The 12,780-nt window shown below is 39.2% G+C and overlaps 1 protein-coding gene across 3 annotated transcripts; it reads right to left on the bottom strand.

Moving 5' to 3' along the window:
* Positions 1 to 1,192: 1,192 nt before the first annotated feature.
* On the bottom strand, positions 1,193 to 12,628 carry CEP70 (centrosomal protein 70kDa). Of its 3 annotated transcripts, none has more exons than XM_010575113.1 (16): positions 12,595 to 12,628; positions 12,012 to 12,179; positions 11,726 to 11,849; positions 11,214 to 11,394; positions 10,721 to 10,890; positions 9,429 to 9,488; positions 8,623 to 8,722; positions 8,134 to 8,222; positions 7,704 to 7,778; positions 6,490 to 6,592; positions 5,634 to 5,804; positions 4,831 to 4,977; positions 4,131 to 4,299; positions 2,737 to 2,851; positions 1,776 to 1,855; positions 1,193 to 1,389 (listed from the first exon to the last, which is right to left on the bottom strand). In XM_010575113.1, exons 2-16 carry the CDS (start codon positions 12,070 to 12,072, stop codon positions 1,328 to 1,330), a joined length of 1,707 nt encoding a protein of 568 aa, XP_010573415.1. In that variant the 5' UTR covers positions 12,073 to 12,179; positions 12,595 to 12,628; the 3' UTR covers positions 1,193 to 1,327. The 3 variants fall into 3 exon arrangements, with proteins under 3 accessions (XP_010573415.1, XP_010573414.1, XP_010573416.1); XM_010575112.1 differs by having other exon boundaries at positions 12,012 to 12,117; positions 12,595 to 12,612; XM_010575114.1 differs by lacking the exons at positions 1,193 to 1,389; positions 1,776 to 1,855 and having other exon boundaries at positions 2,766 to 3,540; positions 12,012 to 12,117; positions 12,595 to 12,612.
* Positions 12,629 to 12,780: the final 152 nt, after the last annotated feature.

Below are 12,780 nucleotides of genomic sequence, written 5' to 3'. Positions count from 1 at the left end.
TCCAGCTCAGGACATGTAAATCTCAGAGATTACTTCAGTGAGAACTAAAAAACCAAACCAACCCACCCCCCACACTGGGAATAACTTGTCCCTAAATAATAAGTCCTTTATTTTTGCTGTTTCTGGCCTATCTCCCCCAAAGGACCCTGAAGTATGAATACTCTCTTAAGGAAGTGTTGTACCTGGAGATGTTTTAGACTGTCAGCTAAGTGTCATTACTTTGCTTGACAGTCTCATTTCCCCAGGATCCTATTCATGTTGTTTTAACATGAAATCATTGTACTTTTAAAAGAATAAATTTTTAAACAGCATTCTTCAGCTGTAGGGCTACAGAACCTGTTGAAAGAAACTGTTTAAGACTCTAATAGATAGCAATTGTTTTTTGAGAAACTTAAGAAATTTATAGTCCACTGTTCAAAAGTATCTTAGCAGACTGTGGCTGCAGGTATGTATATAATGAGCTTCCAAAAGCAGGGAGATCAATTTACCAAGATGTCATTAAGGTTTTAGTTTGTGACGCCTTAACATAGTTTGTTCTTTGTTACAGTACATTTCAAAATCTTGTAAACCTTGATAGTAAAAGCATTCTGCCTGAGGAACAGCAGAGTTTTGTAAACTAAGCTTTATTAATATTGGAGCAAAATATACCAAAATATTTTTTGAAGCTTGGTGTACTTGTTTCTGTACAATAAACTTCTGACTGTCTTGCATAAGAAACTCGATCTATGCCTTTCTAAAACTGACTTTTGAAATATGACCATGGTAAATTCAAATCCATAAACCACCTCCTGAAGCAAGTTTCAAATATTTTTGATCTAGATTACATTAGTCTGCCTCAGTCCATAACCAGAACGAATACTTACTAAATAACAACTTGCTTGTATCCCCAACTGATCTGAAAATGTAAACAACATTTTGAAATAGGCTCTCCAGAAAACCAAGATAGGTAAATGATGAACGTGTTATGGCTAAAGCAGTTAGAGCACTTTTTTCTCATACTTACTGGGTCAGCAACATTCAAAATGCTTAGTGGTTATAATATGTCTGCCTTTGTGCTGGGCTCAGTTTCCTAGACTGATACAGAGTCTATTGGTTCTCTCTCTGGGATTGAGTAGACCAGGTGATAGCAGTTATAGTAAGTTTTTCTTAAATCAACTGTGAAACAAAAATTAAGAAAAGTGAAAAAAGGCAGCAGCCTTTATTTATGTCAAAAAATCTGAAACTGTTGGTTAGGGTAACAGAGGTCAGAGGTAGCTGTAATGTCATACACATCAACAGGTACATTCACAGGTAAGAAGGATCTTGCTAGAAAAGACCAGAGTAACTCTTAACTAGCTACCAATTTCAAATTTTGCACAGTAGGTAAAATATCATCCAGGTTACTGATCTCTGAAACAGAATGAAAAGCAAAATGGTTAAGGTGTATGTACCTAAAACATCTTCAAGTTCAGCCAAAATTCTAACTTAAATGTTAGAAATACAGCTAGTGAATAAAATAAGCTCTTCACACCTTTTAACACTGTTAGAAAAAACTCTATTTAGCTTATGAGTAATATGATTGAATATACGCAATCCCATGTTCAATGAAAGCAAAAGTATTTTTGTCACTGAGGGAAGATGGGAAGAAGAGGAGAGTGAGGCAAAAGTTAGCACTTTCCCTCACATCCTCCTTGTGTGTTAGCACACCAGGAATAAACAAAACACGTTAGCTATTTAAAGTTTTAGGAAGAAGTGCTGGCATGAAGATAATTACAACTGTTGCAAATATTACTCACCTAGAAGACAGAGCAAATCTTGAATGAGAGCTTGAAATGGTGGAAAGAAGCACTCATGTTCTTCTAGCTTATTGATTATACTGAAATGTGCAAGTGAGAAAACACTGTTAGTAGTATATAAAACCATCTACACCAAGAATGTGTTCCTCAGGTTCTGAAACCTGCAGCCAACAAGTGTTAGCTGTCAAAAGAGAATCTCTAATTTTACTATTTATGCCCTATATACATCCTTCCTTTCCTCCTTAGGTGGCATAAGGTAATTTTTGGACTGGAACATTAGTCTATGTATGCTAAATATACTGCCAGAGGGTGGCTGATATAACTGCCTCAGAGATGGAGCAAGGAATGTTTTATAAGCAGCTATTCTCTAGTTAAAACTGTGAGCGAGTGCAGAAAGGTTGAGGGAGTTAGTATTGTTAACTCAGCATGTGTCAGACTTGCTGCCTGCTGCAATTAATTTTTAGTATGTTTGCAGAGCAAAAGCTCTTATGGTCTGCTACCAAGTGTATGTGTGTTGTCATCTGTTGAAGGTAGAACAAGATTTGTCCAGTTCCCAAACTATCTGTAGGCAGCCTGAGGCATACCTTCTCTTAGCAACTAATACACTTCCATATTACAGCTGAAACCTTGCAACACTTTCTCCTCCCCACCCACATGCAGTGTTTGCTTGGTCTCCTTATGAAACACACATCCTGCTAAGGCTTATTTGATCACCTTATCCACGCAAACCAAGATGGTGTTTTGGAAACTTCTGGCCTTAATTTTTCTCTTTGCCACCTTTATCCTTTTGAAAGTATTCAAGATCTGTTTCCTGTAGGATAGTAGTAACTCCTTTACTGCCACAGCTCACTGACTTTGTGACAAATAATTAAAGTTTCTTTCAGTAGCAGTTTTAGTCAGTTTTCTCAATTACTAAATTTGATGTTTGAGGAATGGCCACCAGTGGAACAGCCCCACGTACCTGTGGATGTCTTGAGTCCCCAGAAGCTGCTGTACCTGCTCCGTCATGTTCTCATTAATGATGTCACACAGTTTCCCAACAGTATCCACTACGACAGTGGGTGGAGCTGAACTGTCTGTAGAAAAACAAGCACTTCATGTTTCTTGTAACAGTAATAACAGGAAAGTATTTTAGACACAATCCAATTCTTGCAGGTGCCCAGATTTTATTCAGTTTTCACACATCTACACATAAAAGTTCCATCATTCACAGAAAACAGAGTGCCTATGGTCAGAAATAAACTACTGTTAGCTAGGAATGCTGATTCTCTCACTAATCCTTTAGTGGCTAAAAAAATTTGTCAGAGCTGTGCATTTTCACAGCAGAGATGGTACTAAAGTGCACCCTACGATATCAGTGAAAATCAGCCAACTGAAATTATACATAGAGAGAGGGTTACTCATTAGGTTCCTGTAACACAGCAGAAGCACAGTATAGGGGCTAGGCCAAAAAGGAACCTGCTCAATACAAATGCTGTTAAACAGCCAGAACTTGTTTTGGTATTGGATCTTACCTGCTTTGACTGCTGTGACTGAAGGCAATAGGCTCTCTGTCCTTTTCTCCCTCAGTTTCAGAAGAACTAGGCTTGGAGAAGGCACCCTCTGAGCTCCACTGGTTTGCGATTATTAGGGAGGCAGGAGGCTTCCTCCTCTCCTGTGCTGGCTACAGGCAGGAAGGCCGTTTCCCTCCTCGAATGAGGCTCAGAAGACCCCAGCAGCCCAGGAGCCTTGCTCTCCAGCTGTACGCCCTACAGCGCAGCCAAACCTATAAACCCAAGAGCAGCAGCAGCTGCTGTTCTCCAGAAGGACAAACCAGAAGAGAATGGGTACTGGGAAGTAACTAAGTATGCCTCTGAGTACTGGCATTTAGTTTTTGTCATTCAACAACTTAAAAATTATGAAGTTTAGCACCGTAAGAAGGAAGTTCCTGAGGACTGGACATAATTACACTTGAATGAATTATTGAGTAGAAATCTACAGCAGAGGTTGAGTTATTTTTTCTTAAACTTGTTATCTTTCAAGTAAAGAATGAAAGATGGTCAAGAAGAATTATGAAGTCAGCTCACAGGGAACAAAGCTTTGTGGAAAAAAAAAAAATTAAAAATTCAATTTCATCTGCTATTCCTTTCTTCTGCCTCCCTGGTATTCCTCAGCAACTGCTAAAGGCTTACAAATAATGGGGGTTTGCTATTTAAACTCCCACTTGACAGCAATCTATTTTTATCTTCGCAGAATATACCTAGTTTACTCATTTCTCAGCAGCTCACAATATTTTCTATGAAGAGATCAGCCTTTCACTTGTCATGTTCTCCTTTTGGAAATGGTCTGAACAAATGCTAGGTGGTAAGTCTTTACCTAGTTCCAGGAGCTCATGGAGATTTCTCATAGCATTGGTCATTTCCCCAAGCTTTGTGTAAACCTCATTCATTCGTGGATAAACGCCATTCAGAGAATTCACATCAAACAGCTTCTGGAAGTGAGAGACTATTGCAAACAGGGTTGGTAAGGACGGTGTCTGGCTGTTCTGTAGCAAGCAGAAAGAATAATTTGTCAACGTTATTGCTTAACAAAGCAAGGATTCTTTTAAACTGTGAAACATTCTTAAAACTAGTCTATGAAGAAAAACAGGTGTAACTTCCCTTATTAAATCACAGCCTTTCAAATATTCTTGAATCTGAAGACATATTTTAAAGAGAATTTTCAGACACAAATATCCAGCAAACCAAAAATACTCTTTTGAAAGCTTTCTTCTCTGTTGCTTAGTAAGTATGTTTATGTATTCTCAATGCTGACTGAGAAACAGACCGAACAGGATAATACCTGAGACTACAGGGCAATGCAAATTCATCGTTGGTCAAATGACTTTGATTAAAGCAGTCTTCCCCAAGGTGAATTTATTCATTAAATTAAAATAGTCTTGGACTATTGAATGTCTTCAAACAGCTATTTCTGAAAACCCGCAAGGCTTTCAAATGCACAAATCTAATCACTGTGTGAAGAATGCATTTAAGAATTCCACAATAACTTGTGATTATAAACTCCTGGTAAGAATTACCTTTTCCTTATTTTCTATTTCTTCCAAAATTGCATCTACTATGAACTGGAGGTCTTCAACTCGTATGGATTCTCTGTTATCCGGTGGATCTGCAGTGTGGCAGGGCACCAATTCCAGAGACAGTTTTCTCAAGGACCTATGCAAATCCTTTTAAAAGAAGGGAGGGGACACAACTTATTTTATAGTAACTTCTTAAAGTTGTTTTTATTATAGAGATGAGCAGATTTTCTGTTTCTCATATGCAAAAACATTCCAGTAATGGAGACAGTAAGGTTTTAGTTTTCATGGAATTTAAGCACAGTATCTTGCTTACATTCTTCGATTTAAAAAGAACACTGATAGTCTGAAAATTAAAGTACTTCATATATTATAGTTTCAGTAAAATAAGAAGTGTTGGTCACAGAGAGTTTGGTTTTAAACAAAATTACTTCAGTTGTATTTAGATCAAAAAAGTTACTGTTCTGGCAAGACAAAAGGAAGAAAGAGAATGCATCGTCATTAAAGTGTGAAGTACACAGACTCTAAAGTTTAAGTGTCTTCTTAGGGACTCAGCCAATGAACAAAAACATTTAGATGACACACACAGAGGAACATCTCTGGCCTGTAGGCACACTGCACATTTTTCACGTTACTATGGTTTTAAAGTGCTATATAAATGGACAGCAGAATTATTTTTAAAATTTAACACCAAAGTCAGGCAATAACAAAAGCTACAGGCAGTAAAAAACCCTACATGCAGGGAGAGACCGAGGGGTGGTCAGCAGATTAAAGGAGGAATGTAAAGCCAAGTAATAATGCATTACCTTTAGGGCCATTAGCTGATCTGCCCACATTTCTATAGTAAGCGGAAGGTGCTCAAATCCACATTCCTGTCCATTCTCCTTAATATAATTTTGCACTGGCCCTTTACTGCGCCTGTATATTAATGGAGGAGCTCTTGGACTTCGCAAAATAGAATCAATATGGGACAAAACCTTCAACACCAAATAACAAGTGTTATTGCTCAAATATGTATGACATTTTATAATAAAATCCCTCTCGACCACTGTCATGATTGTCTAAACATTAAATCATAAATAGCTCCAATAAGTTACTATCGATGAATTTTACAGATGCATTCAATATGTAATAGATTCAAAGATTTAAAAACATACTAGCTAGAAGATACGTAAAAGTAATGCAGATATACTTCCCTTTGAGGGTTATTTAACATTTATCCACTTGAGGCATTGTTACTTCCACAGTTTACATTTTGCTAAGTTTTATTATATTTGCTTTTTTTTTTTTTTATTCAAAGAAAAATAAAAGCCACTATCTCCTCAGGGATGTTTAAAACCGTAACATAAGGATCTGTTTTGCCCAAGACCTTTAACAAATCCCCTGTCCTGAAAAGACTTCAGCTAAATCATTGATTCGATGTTTGCCAACCCACTCTGCTTCCTCGCTGTATTTCAGGTAGTTTACACTAAGACAGAACAATTAAGAACAAGCCTACATTAACTGCCAAATTCAGAACATTACGCGTCTTGTGTAGAGGACTTCATATGAACTCTTAGATTCAAAATAGCATGCTTCAGTTTACATAGCTAAACAAAACTAATGTATTATATTTCACTGTAACAGTGCTAGATACACAGAGTACAGATAAAATTTGCATACCTGTAAGTATTGCTGGCAAACTGCCTGCAGCTGATCTACTCCTGCGGTACTCTCAGGTTCTTTCTTTTCTTCTGTTCTTTCTCCATTACTACTCCCCGAAGATCTACATGCCAAATACATACAGTGGGTTACACAAGTAGCCTTACCAGGAGATACTACTTTCAACTTGACTAAAGAACCAGGTATGTAGCATATATACTTACACCTACAAAGTAAAATCTCCATTTTTTGATGCCTGCCAATAGAATTCCATCAAACTGAACAATGCAATACCTCATGTAAATATCATTAATTTATCTCAAGTCTTCAGGCTGAGGTTATTCCAGACTGCATGCTAATTTAGAAGGGACACCACCAGATGTACAGTTGCTCTGTTACCTCTGTTACCAGCGGTTCTACCATGGCTGAAGACTTAAAATCCAGAATTTTACTCAAAAGGGTCAAATTCCATGCTCACAGTCTTTCTCTGCTTCTGCTTGAACATCTTTCCTGCCTTACTATATATAGCTCGCTACCCTTCTTGTCAAATCTAAGATGACTTTCTCTAAAACTACCATCTACATCATACCCACTGCATGAGAGAAAAGATCATTTAAATGTACACAAGGTAAAATGAAGAACTGAACATTTTTAAAGTTTAAGTGATGTCTTTCTCAGGCTATAAAATATTTAGCATTCAGTATACACATGCACAAATGATGAAGTGAAATTACAGATAAAAACACTTTGTCAATACTGAATCTCTAATACCTTCAATGTATTTTCTTAGCAATGTTTCAGAAAAAAACCACTAAGTCAATTTCTAAGAATAATAGGGACATAACTTCAGTAGCTTCAACATTTTGCCAACTCATACTTTCTCATTCATAAACCCATAACGTAACCAGTAGCTTTCTTTATGCTGACAGAAGCAGCAAACAACACAGTTTGGTCCTGTCCATGTTGCCTGCGATAGCACTCAAATCAAATCCAGAAAGACAAAATGAAATAAAAAAGACACACTGCTGTGCCCCCATTTGGAGACCATGCCATCATTTCAGAGATTCACAGGGTGTCTTCGGAGATAGAGTAGCATTTGCTGCCCAAAACCAGGCTCCAAGGAACAGTGATAAGGTACATGGTTTGTAAGCTACTATATACTCTGCAACCTGTAATGTAGCTTTGCCTTAAGAAGTTCAGAGGATTCATGCAAGTTACTGAAGAAATATACTTACTGGACAGTTTTCTTTAAAGTTTTCTCTAGTTTCTTCACTTGGTGCTTGTAAAGTTTCAATTCCTGTGCAGTTGGTCTGTTAGAAAGAAAAAGTACCACATTATATGTCTTGCATTTGAAGGTATCTATAAAACTCAGCCAAGCGAAGGAGTAAGAAAGCTTTGCCAGTGCTGCAACATCATTCTGGAAATGAAATTCTGCAACATTTCTATGTGGCAACAGCAATAAACAGACAAATAACCATTAGCAGTTGTTGTTATTAACTGCGTAGGGAAGGAAGGCTGACTGTTGCTGCCATAACTTACTTCTATGCATCACTCTTAAAGGCAGATTTCATACTATACTTTTACAATTGCTGGTGCTTTCAGTTTCTTTGTAAAGCAAAGTCTACCAAAGTGCCCTTACAAAGAATGATACTTATCCTTTCTCACCTTATTTCCAAATCTTTCTTGAGATTTATATTTTCAAGTAAAAGCTGTTCATTCCTGGCTTTTGTTTCAGTGAGTTGTTTCTGGAAAGACTGCAACATAGACTGTGTTATTTCTTTTATTTCACTCATTCCATCATCAACAAGCTTGAACACTTTAAAGTATGTATGTGTTAAGAAGGGTTCCCATTTGCCTATATAGCAAGACAGCGTGGATGAGGAATTAGTAGACACAGATCAAGAGCCTGCTGCATCAGACCACAGGTGGAGAAGCTGTGATCAAGGAGGTCTATGCAGTCCCCAAGCAAAGACAACTCACAACATAGTACTGAATCTTTGCATAAAGACAGTGAACCCTGCCCGGAGAGCTTACAAATTAAGAAGACATGTTAAGAACAAGGGGATAGAAATCAAACACATATATGTTTCTACGTGGCTCTTGAAGGGTTACCATTTAGAGATCTGCACTGACTTATTCTTAGCAGTTCCATACCGTAAGCAGTGCTCTATAATTAGGAGTAGCATCTAGATTTAAGAATTCTTCCTTGCTTTTTACTTCTCTTTGTACCTGGTCTTCATCTTTTTTATATTGCCTATTGGGAAAAATAAATTGTTTTAGCTTACTGTAATTCGATTACCTCAAAGACCTAAGTTGGTTTAGTTAGCAGTTATGCACGATAATAATGTTTCCATAAACTGCAAAGTAAATAGAATAGAAATTCTGCCCTAAGATCCTCTGCTCTTCTCCATTATTTCTGGGAAGCTGTTTCATATACTAATTAAGTGCACTTATCCTCAAGAGAAATTCCAGTACAAGCAAATCTCATTTCAGTTTTCAAGATAATAATCTCAAATTATAGGAATGTCTCAGGTATCTGCTTGTTGCTTTGCACCATGTAGGCACAGCGATAGAGCTGAAAAGCTGGTATTCCTTTTGTTTAGGAAGATCAGTCGCCTGAGCACAGCTACTGCAGTAATTCTGCCTGTGAACCATGGCAAAAGAGGAAAGCAAGAAAAAAAAAGAAAGAAAAAAAAAAAAAGAAGACAGACTTATCGCTCAAGTATCTAAATACCCCCAACTTTCTAGCTGTCCTGGCCTCCTGACTGAGCAGCTGCTTAGCCTGACTGACAGTTATTCCGTGGATGAATCCAAACTTCCATGACCATTACATTCCTTTGCTGTTTCTTACATGCTAGCGACGTCTGGAACACAGAATATTTACCATTGTAAGATTTAAGAACAGTAAGGAGTAAGAAAATTTTGAACAGTAGAACCATAAAGCATTAGACGAGACCTACCTTAGTTCCTTTTTCATTTGACTAATTTGAGATTCGTAATAATCAATTAGACAAAGGAACCTGAAGAAAGGAAAAATGGTATTTTGAATTTCAGATATACTCAAAAAAATCATGCCTGAAAGATACTGTGACCAACCCATAGGAACAGGCCAGCTTACAGAACTGCGCCACTCTTCAGAAGTGACTGCTTCAAATAGTGGGTTTTCTCTCATACCAGACAAACATGGTCACAGTTTTCCAAAACAGAAAATCAGAGACATTAACTCTGTACTAGTCTAAAAGTGGCAAAATTATTCAAGATGAGAAAAAAGCTAAAGCCTCCTCATCTTGTGACTATGTTTATCCGGCAAGCTTAACAGCGAGGCACAGTCCTGAGTGCTGGGACTCAGCGACCATTATGGGAGGTAGAGAGCACAGGTCCCACGTAGCCCGAGAACATCTGTCTCCAAAGAAACTAAAAGTGCTTTCAAAGTAAGTGGTTGCAAAAAAATGGAGCCACAAAAAACTGAACAGCTGAGAAACTGCCTTTCCTCTTGAGCACTCCAAGATTGTCTGTTTGGGGAGACAGATGAGAAAGCACAGGGAACCAAATTCAGTGATCCTTCCTCTCATACAGTGAGGGCATGAGAAAAGGGCTGCGCACACACAACTCCTTTTAAATGCTTCCCAGGTAAACATTGCTAGCCAGGCCTAGAAAACCAGGTGACATCAGCACAATAAAGTGATGGCTAACTGAGGCCTAAGAACTGGCAAATCTCCAATTATAGCAGAACTATGGAGACCTTACTGCAAGAGACGCAGGCTTAGAATACTTTCAGAACTTTCCCTGAAGTACCTGGGAAGCCTTACAGCAAGCCTGCAGTCAGCAGTTGCAAAGGCCACATTCCAAAACTGGAAGGGTTTTATTAGGGAAGGTTGGGGGGTGGTGTTTCTTCGTTTTTTGTTTGCTGGTTTTTTTAATTTACATTTTAAATGTTAGAATCCCAGGATGAGATCACCCTAGCAGATACTGCAGTTCCAGAGTAGACTGAATCATTCCCTTCTCTTTGCTGACACCTAGTGTATGCAGTGGCTAATAACTTCTTAATTTCTGCCATGGATTTATCCAGCTCACATTTTTTGTAAAAGAAAAAATTACCGTATTGATGTACCTTTACAAGAATTCTATTTCAGCTTGCACTCCTAAGGCCTCCAGCTTTTTCTTTTTCATATAAATATCGAGAACAGTTACTTTAAAATCCCTTTCTTCATTTAATGATACAGGTCATTCACCAATATAATAAATTGCTTACTGTTGATCTAAGAGAGACTTGGGAGCTCTTTTGCAAAACTGACAAAACATTTTGTTTTGAGCGGCAACACGCCGTTGCTCCTCCATCCCAACTTTGCATAGCTCTTTCTGCAAACGGGCAATAATCTCTTCCTGTTCTTGTAGCTTTTCCTGCTGCTGTTGATATTTTGCCTGTGAACAGATAATGGGAGCATTATGAAATTATTCTAACCCACAAGCTGGAGACTGTACTGCACATACCCAAGTAGGCACTCGGTCCCAAGGAGGCTCAGTACTTGGGTTTTAGCCATACTGAAGAGGCAGTGGAGAAAGGGTACAGATATTTTTCCAAGTTATCACTAGAAAATTCCGTATGGATTGAAAAATCTTAGCTATAAACAGCGTACTAACTCTATGACCCAAGACTCACGTTTATTTTGATCAATGTAAATATTTTTAGAGCTTTTAAAAAAAAGTCAAAAGCTTGAGTCCTCAGACAGCACTATCTGAATTACCTGTGAAATTTGTTGATCTTTTTGAAGTTCTTTGACTTGATTCTGTTGCTGGCAAACCTTAGCTATCGTCTCATCTTCCAGCTGACGAATTTTAGACTTAATGTTTTTCACCACATTTTCCAAATCATTAGCACGTTGTTCTTGTCGAGAGGCCCAACCTCGTTCCTGTTGTATCTCATCTCTGGAAAAAAAACCAATAAAACCTTGATTTAAATTAAATTCATTTCACTAAAGACAGTGAAGGAAGCACAGGCCTGACAACATTATCTGATGATGCTCAATAACAGCTTGTGGCGGCAGGTACAGGAAATACACTGTTATGGGAAGAAGCAGCAGATGAAATAACAGAAGAGCTCAAAAGGAACTAGGCCAAGAGTGGTGCATATTGGACAATAATCTCAGGAAAAAGGTCTTAGGCCTTGGGTGTGACAAGAGCTCCACCTGGCAGGAGATGGACACTGACAACACTTTTGCTTTGCCTTAGCAGGTAAGTTCCTTCCACTGTGTCTTACCTAAGATGACGATTAGCCTCCATAAGCCCCTGCATCATCTTCTGCTGTCGGTCGGTGTCTTCCACCAGAGTTTTTAATGCAAGTCTTATTCCTAGAGAAGACTGACTGTCTAAGACAATCATATCTGGAGATACATAAAATAAGCAAAGTCATAATGAAAGGCTTCTAATAGCTGAGGAAGATCGCATCTTTGCTACCATTTGGAAGTGACAGCTTTAGAGATGCCTTATGAACGTAGGCTTACTATTTCCCAATACGAAAACTTGTAAAATTAGCATCTCCTTACCTGATATATTTCTGCAGCTTTGGGGGGCAGCAAGACTCACCGGTTTCAACCCACGACGCATTAATAGCTTGTTTAAGTTTTCCCATTCTGCCTTCTCCTGCTGCAGCTGGGAGAAGGGGAAGAGACACAAACCCAAGTTCTCAAGATCAGCTCAGTCTCCTGTCCTTCCTGTTGGGCAGGCAGTGAAGGATACCAAATGCCCCCGGATAAAAAGAAACAAACCCCAAACCCCCAAGAAGCCCCAGCCACTATAGGAGAGCTTGTGAGACCTTCCAATAGAATCTGCAAAAAATATTGGGGAAAAAGCGTACTTGACAATATACAGAACACTCAGCTTTCCTGGTCGCTATTAGAAGGAGAAATACGTGCAATGAGTAAAATTTACCGGTTTAAAAAACCCGGCCCTCGGGTAATTCCAGCACACCCGGGGTGCAGTGGGCCTCGACCCCCCGCCCCAGCCCCGAGAGAAGCCCTCAGAAGAGGCGGGTGCCTGCTTTGGGGGTTTATTGCTTGTTTGTTTTCTTTTTGCTCTGTTTTGAACTCCCAAGGGGTAACGGCAGCCACCTCAGGACCACCACGGTACCTCTGTCATGGCGAGGGACGCCCGCTCTCGGACCGCCGCGGAAGGGGGCCGGGCCCCGCAGACGGCCGCCGGGACACAGGAGAGGAAAGGGGTCGGTTACCAGGACGCGGAGCCTCAGCAGGTCGCGGTCGAGCGGCGGGACACAGCCTCGTACGAAGCTGCCGCCGCAGGCGGCGGCGGGAAGGC

This window comes from Haliaeetus leucocephalus, unplaced genomic scaffold (genome assembly GCF_000737465.1).
Source record: "Haliaeetus leucocephalus isolate CR32 unplaced genomic scaffold, Haliaeetus_leucocephalus-4.0 Scaffold451, whole genome shotgun sequence".
Taxonomy (NCBI): Eukaryota; Metazoa; Chordata; class Aves; order Accipitriformes; family Accipitridae; genus Haliaeetus; species Haliaeetus leucocephalus.
This window is presented reverse-complemented; position numbering and strand designations above follow the sequence as displayed.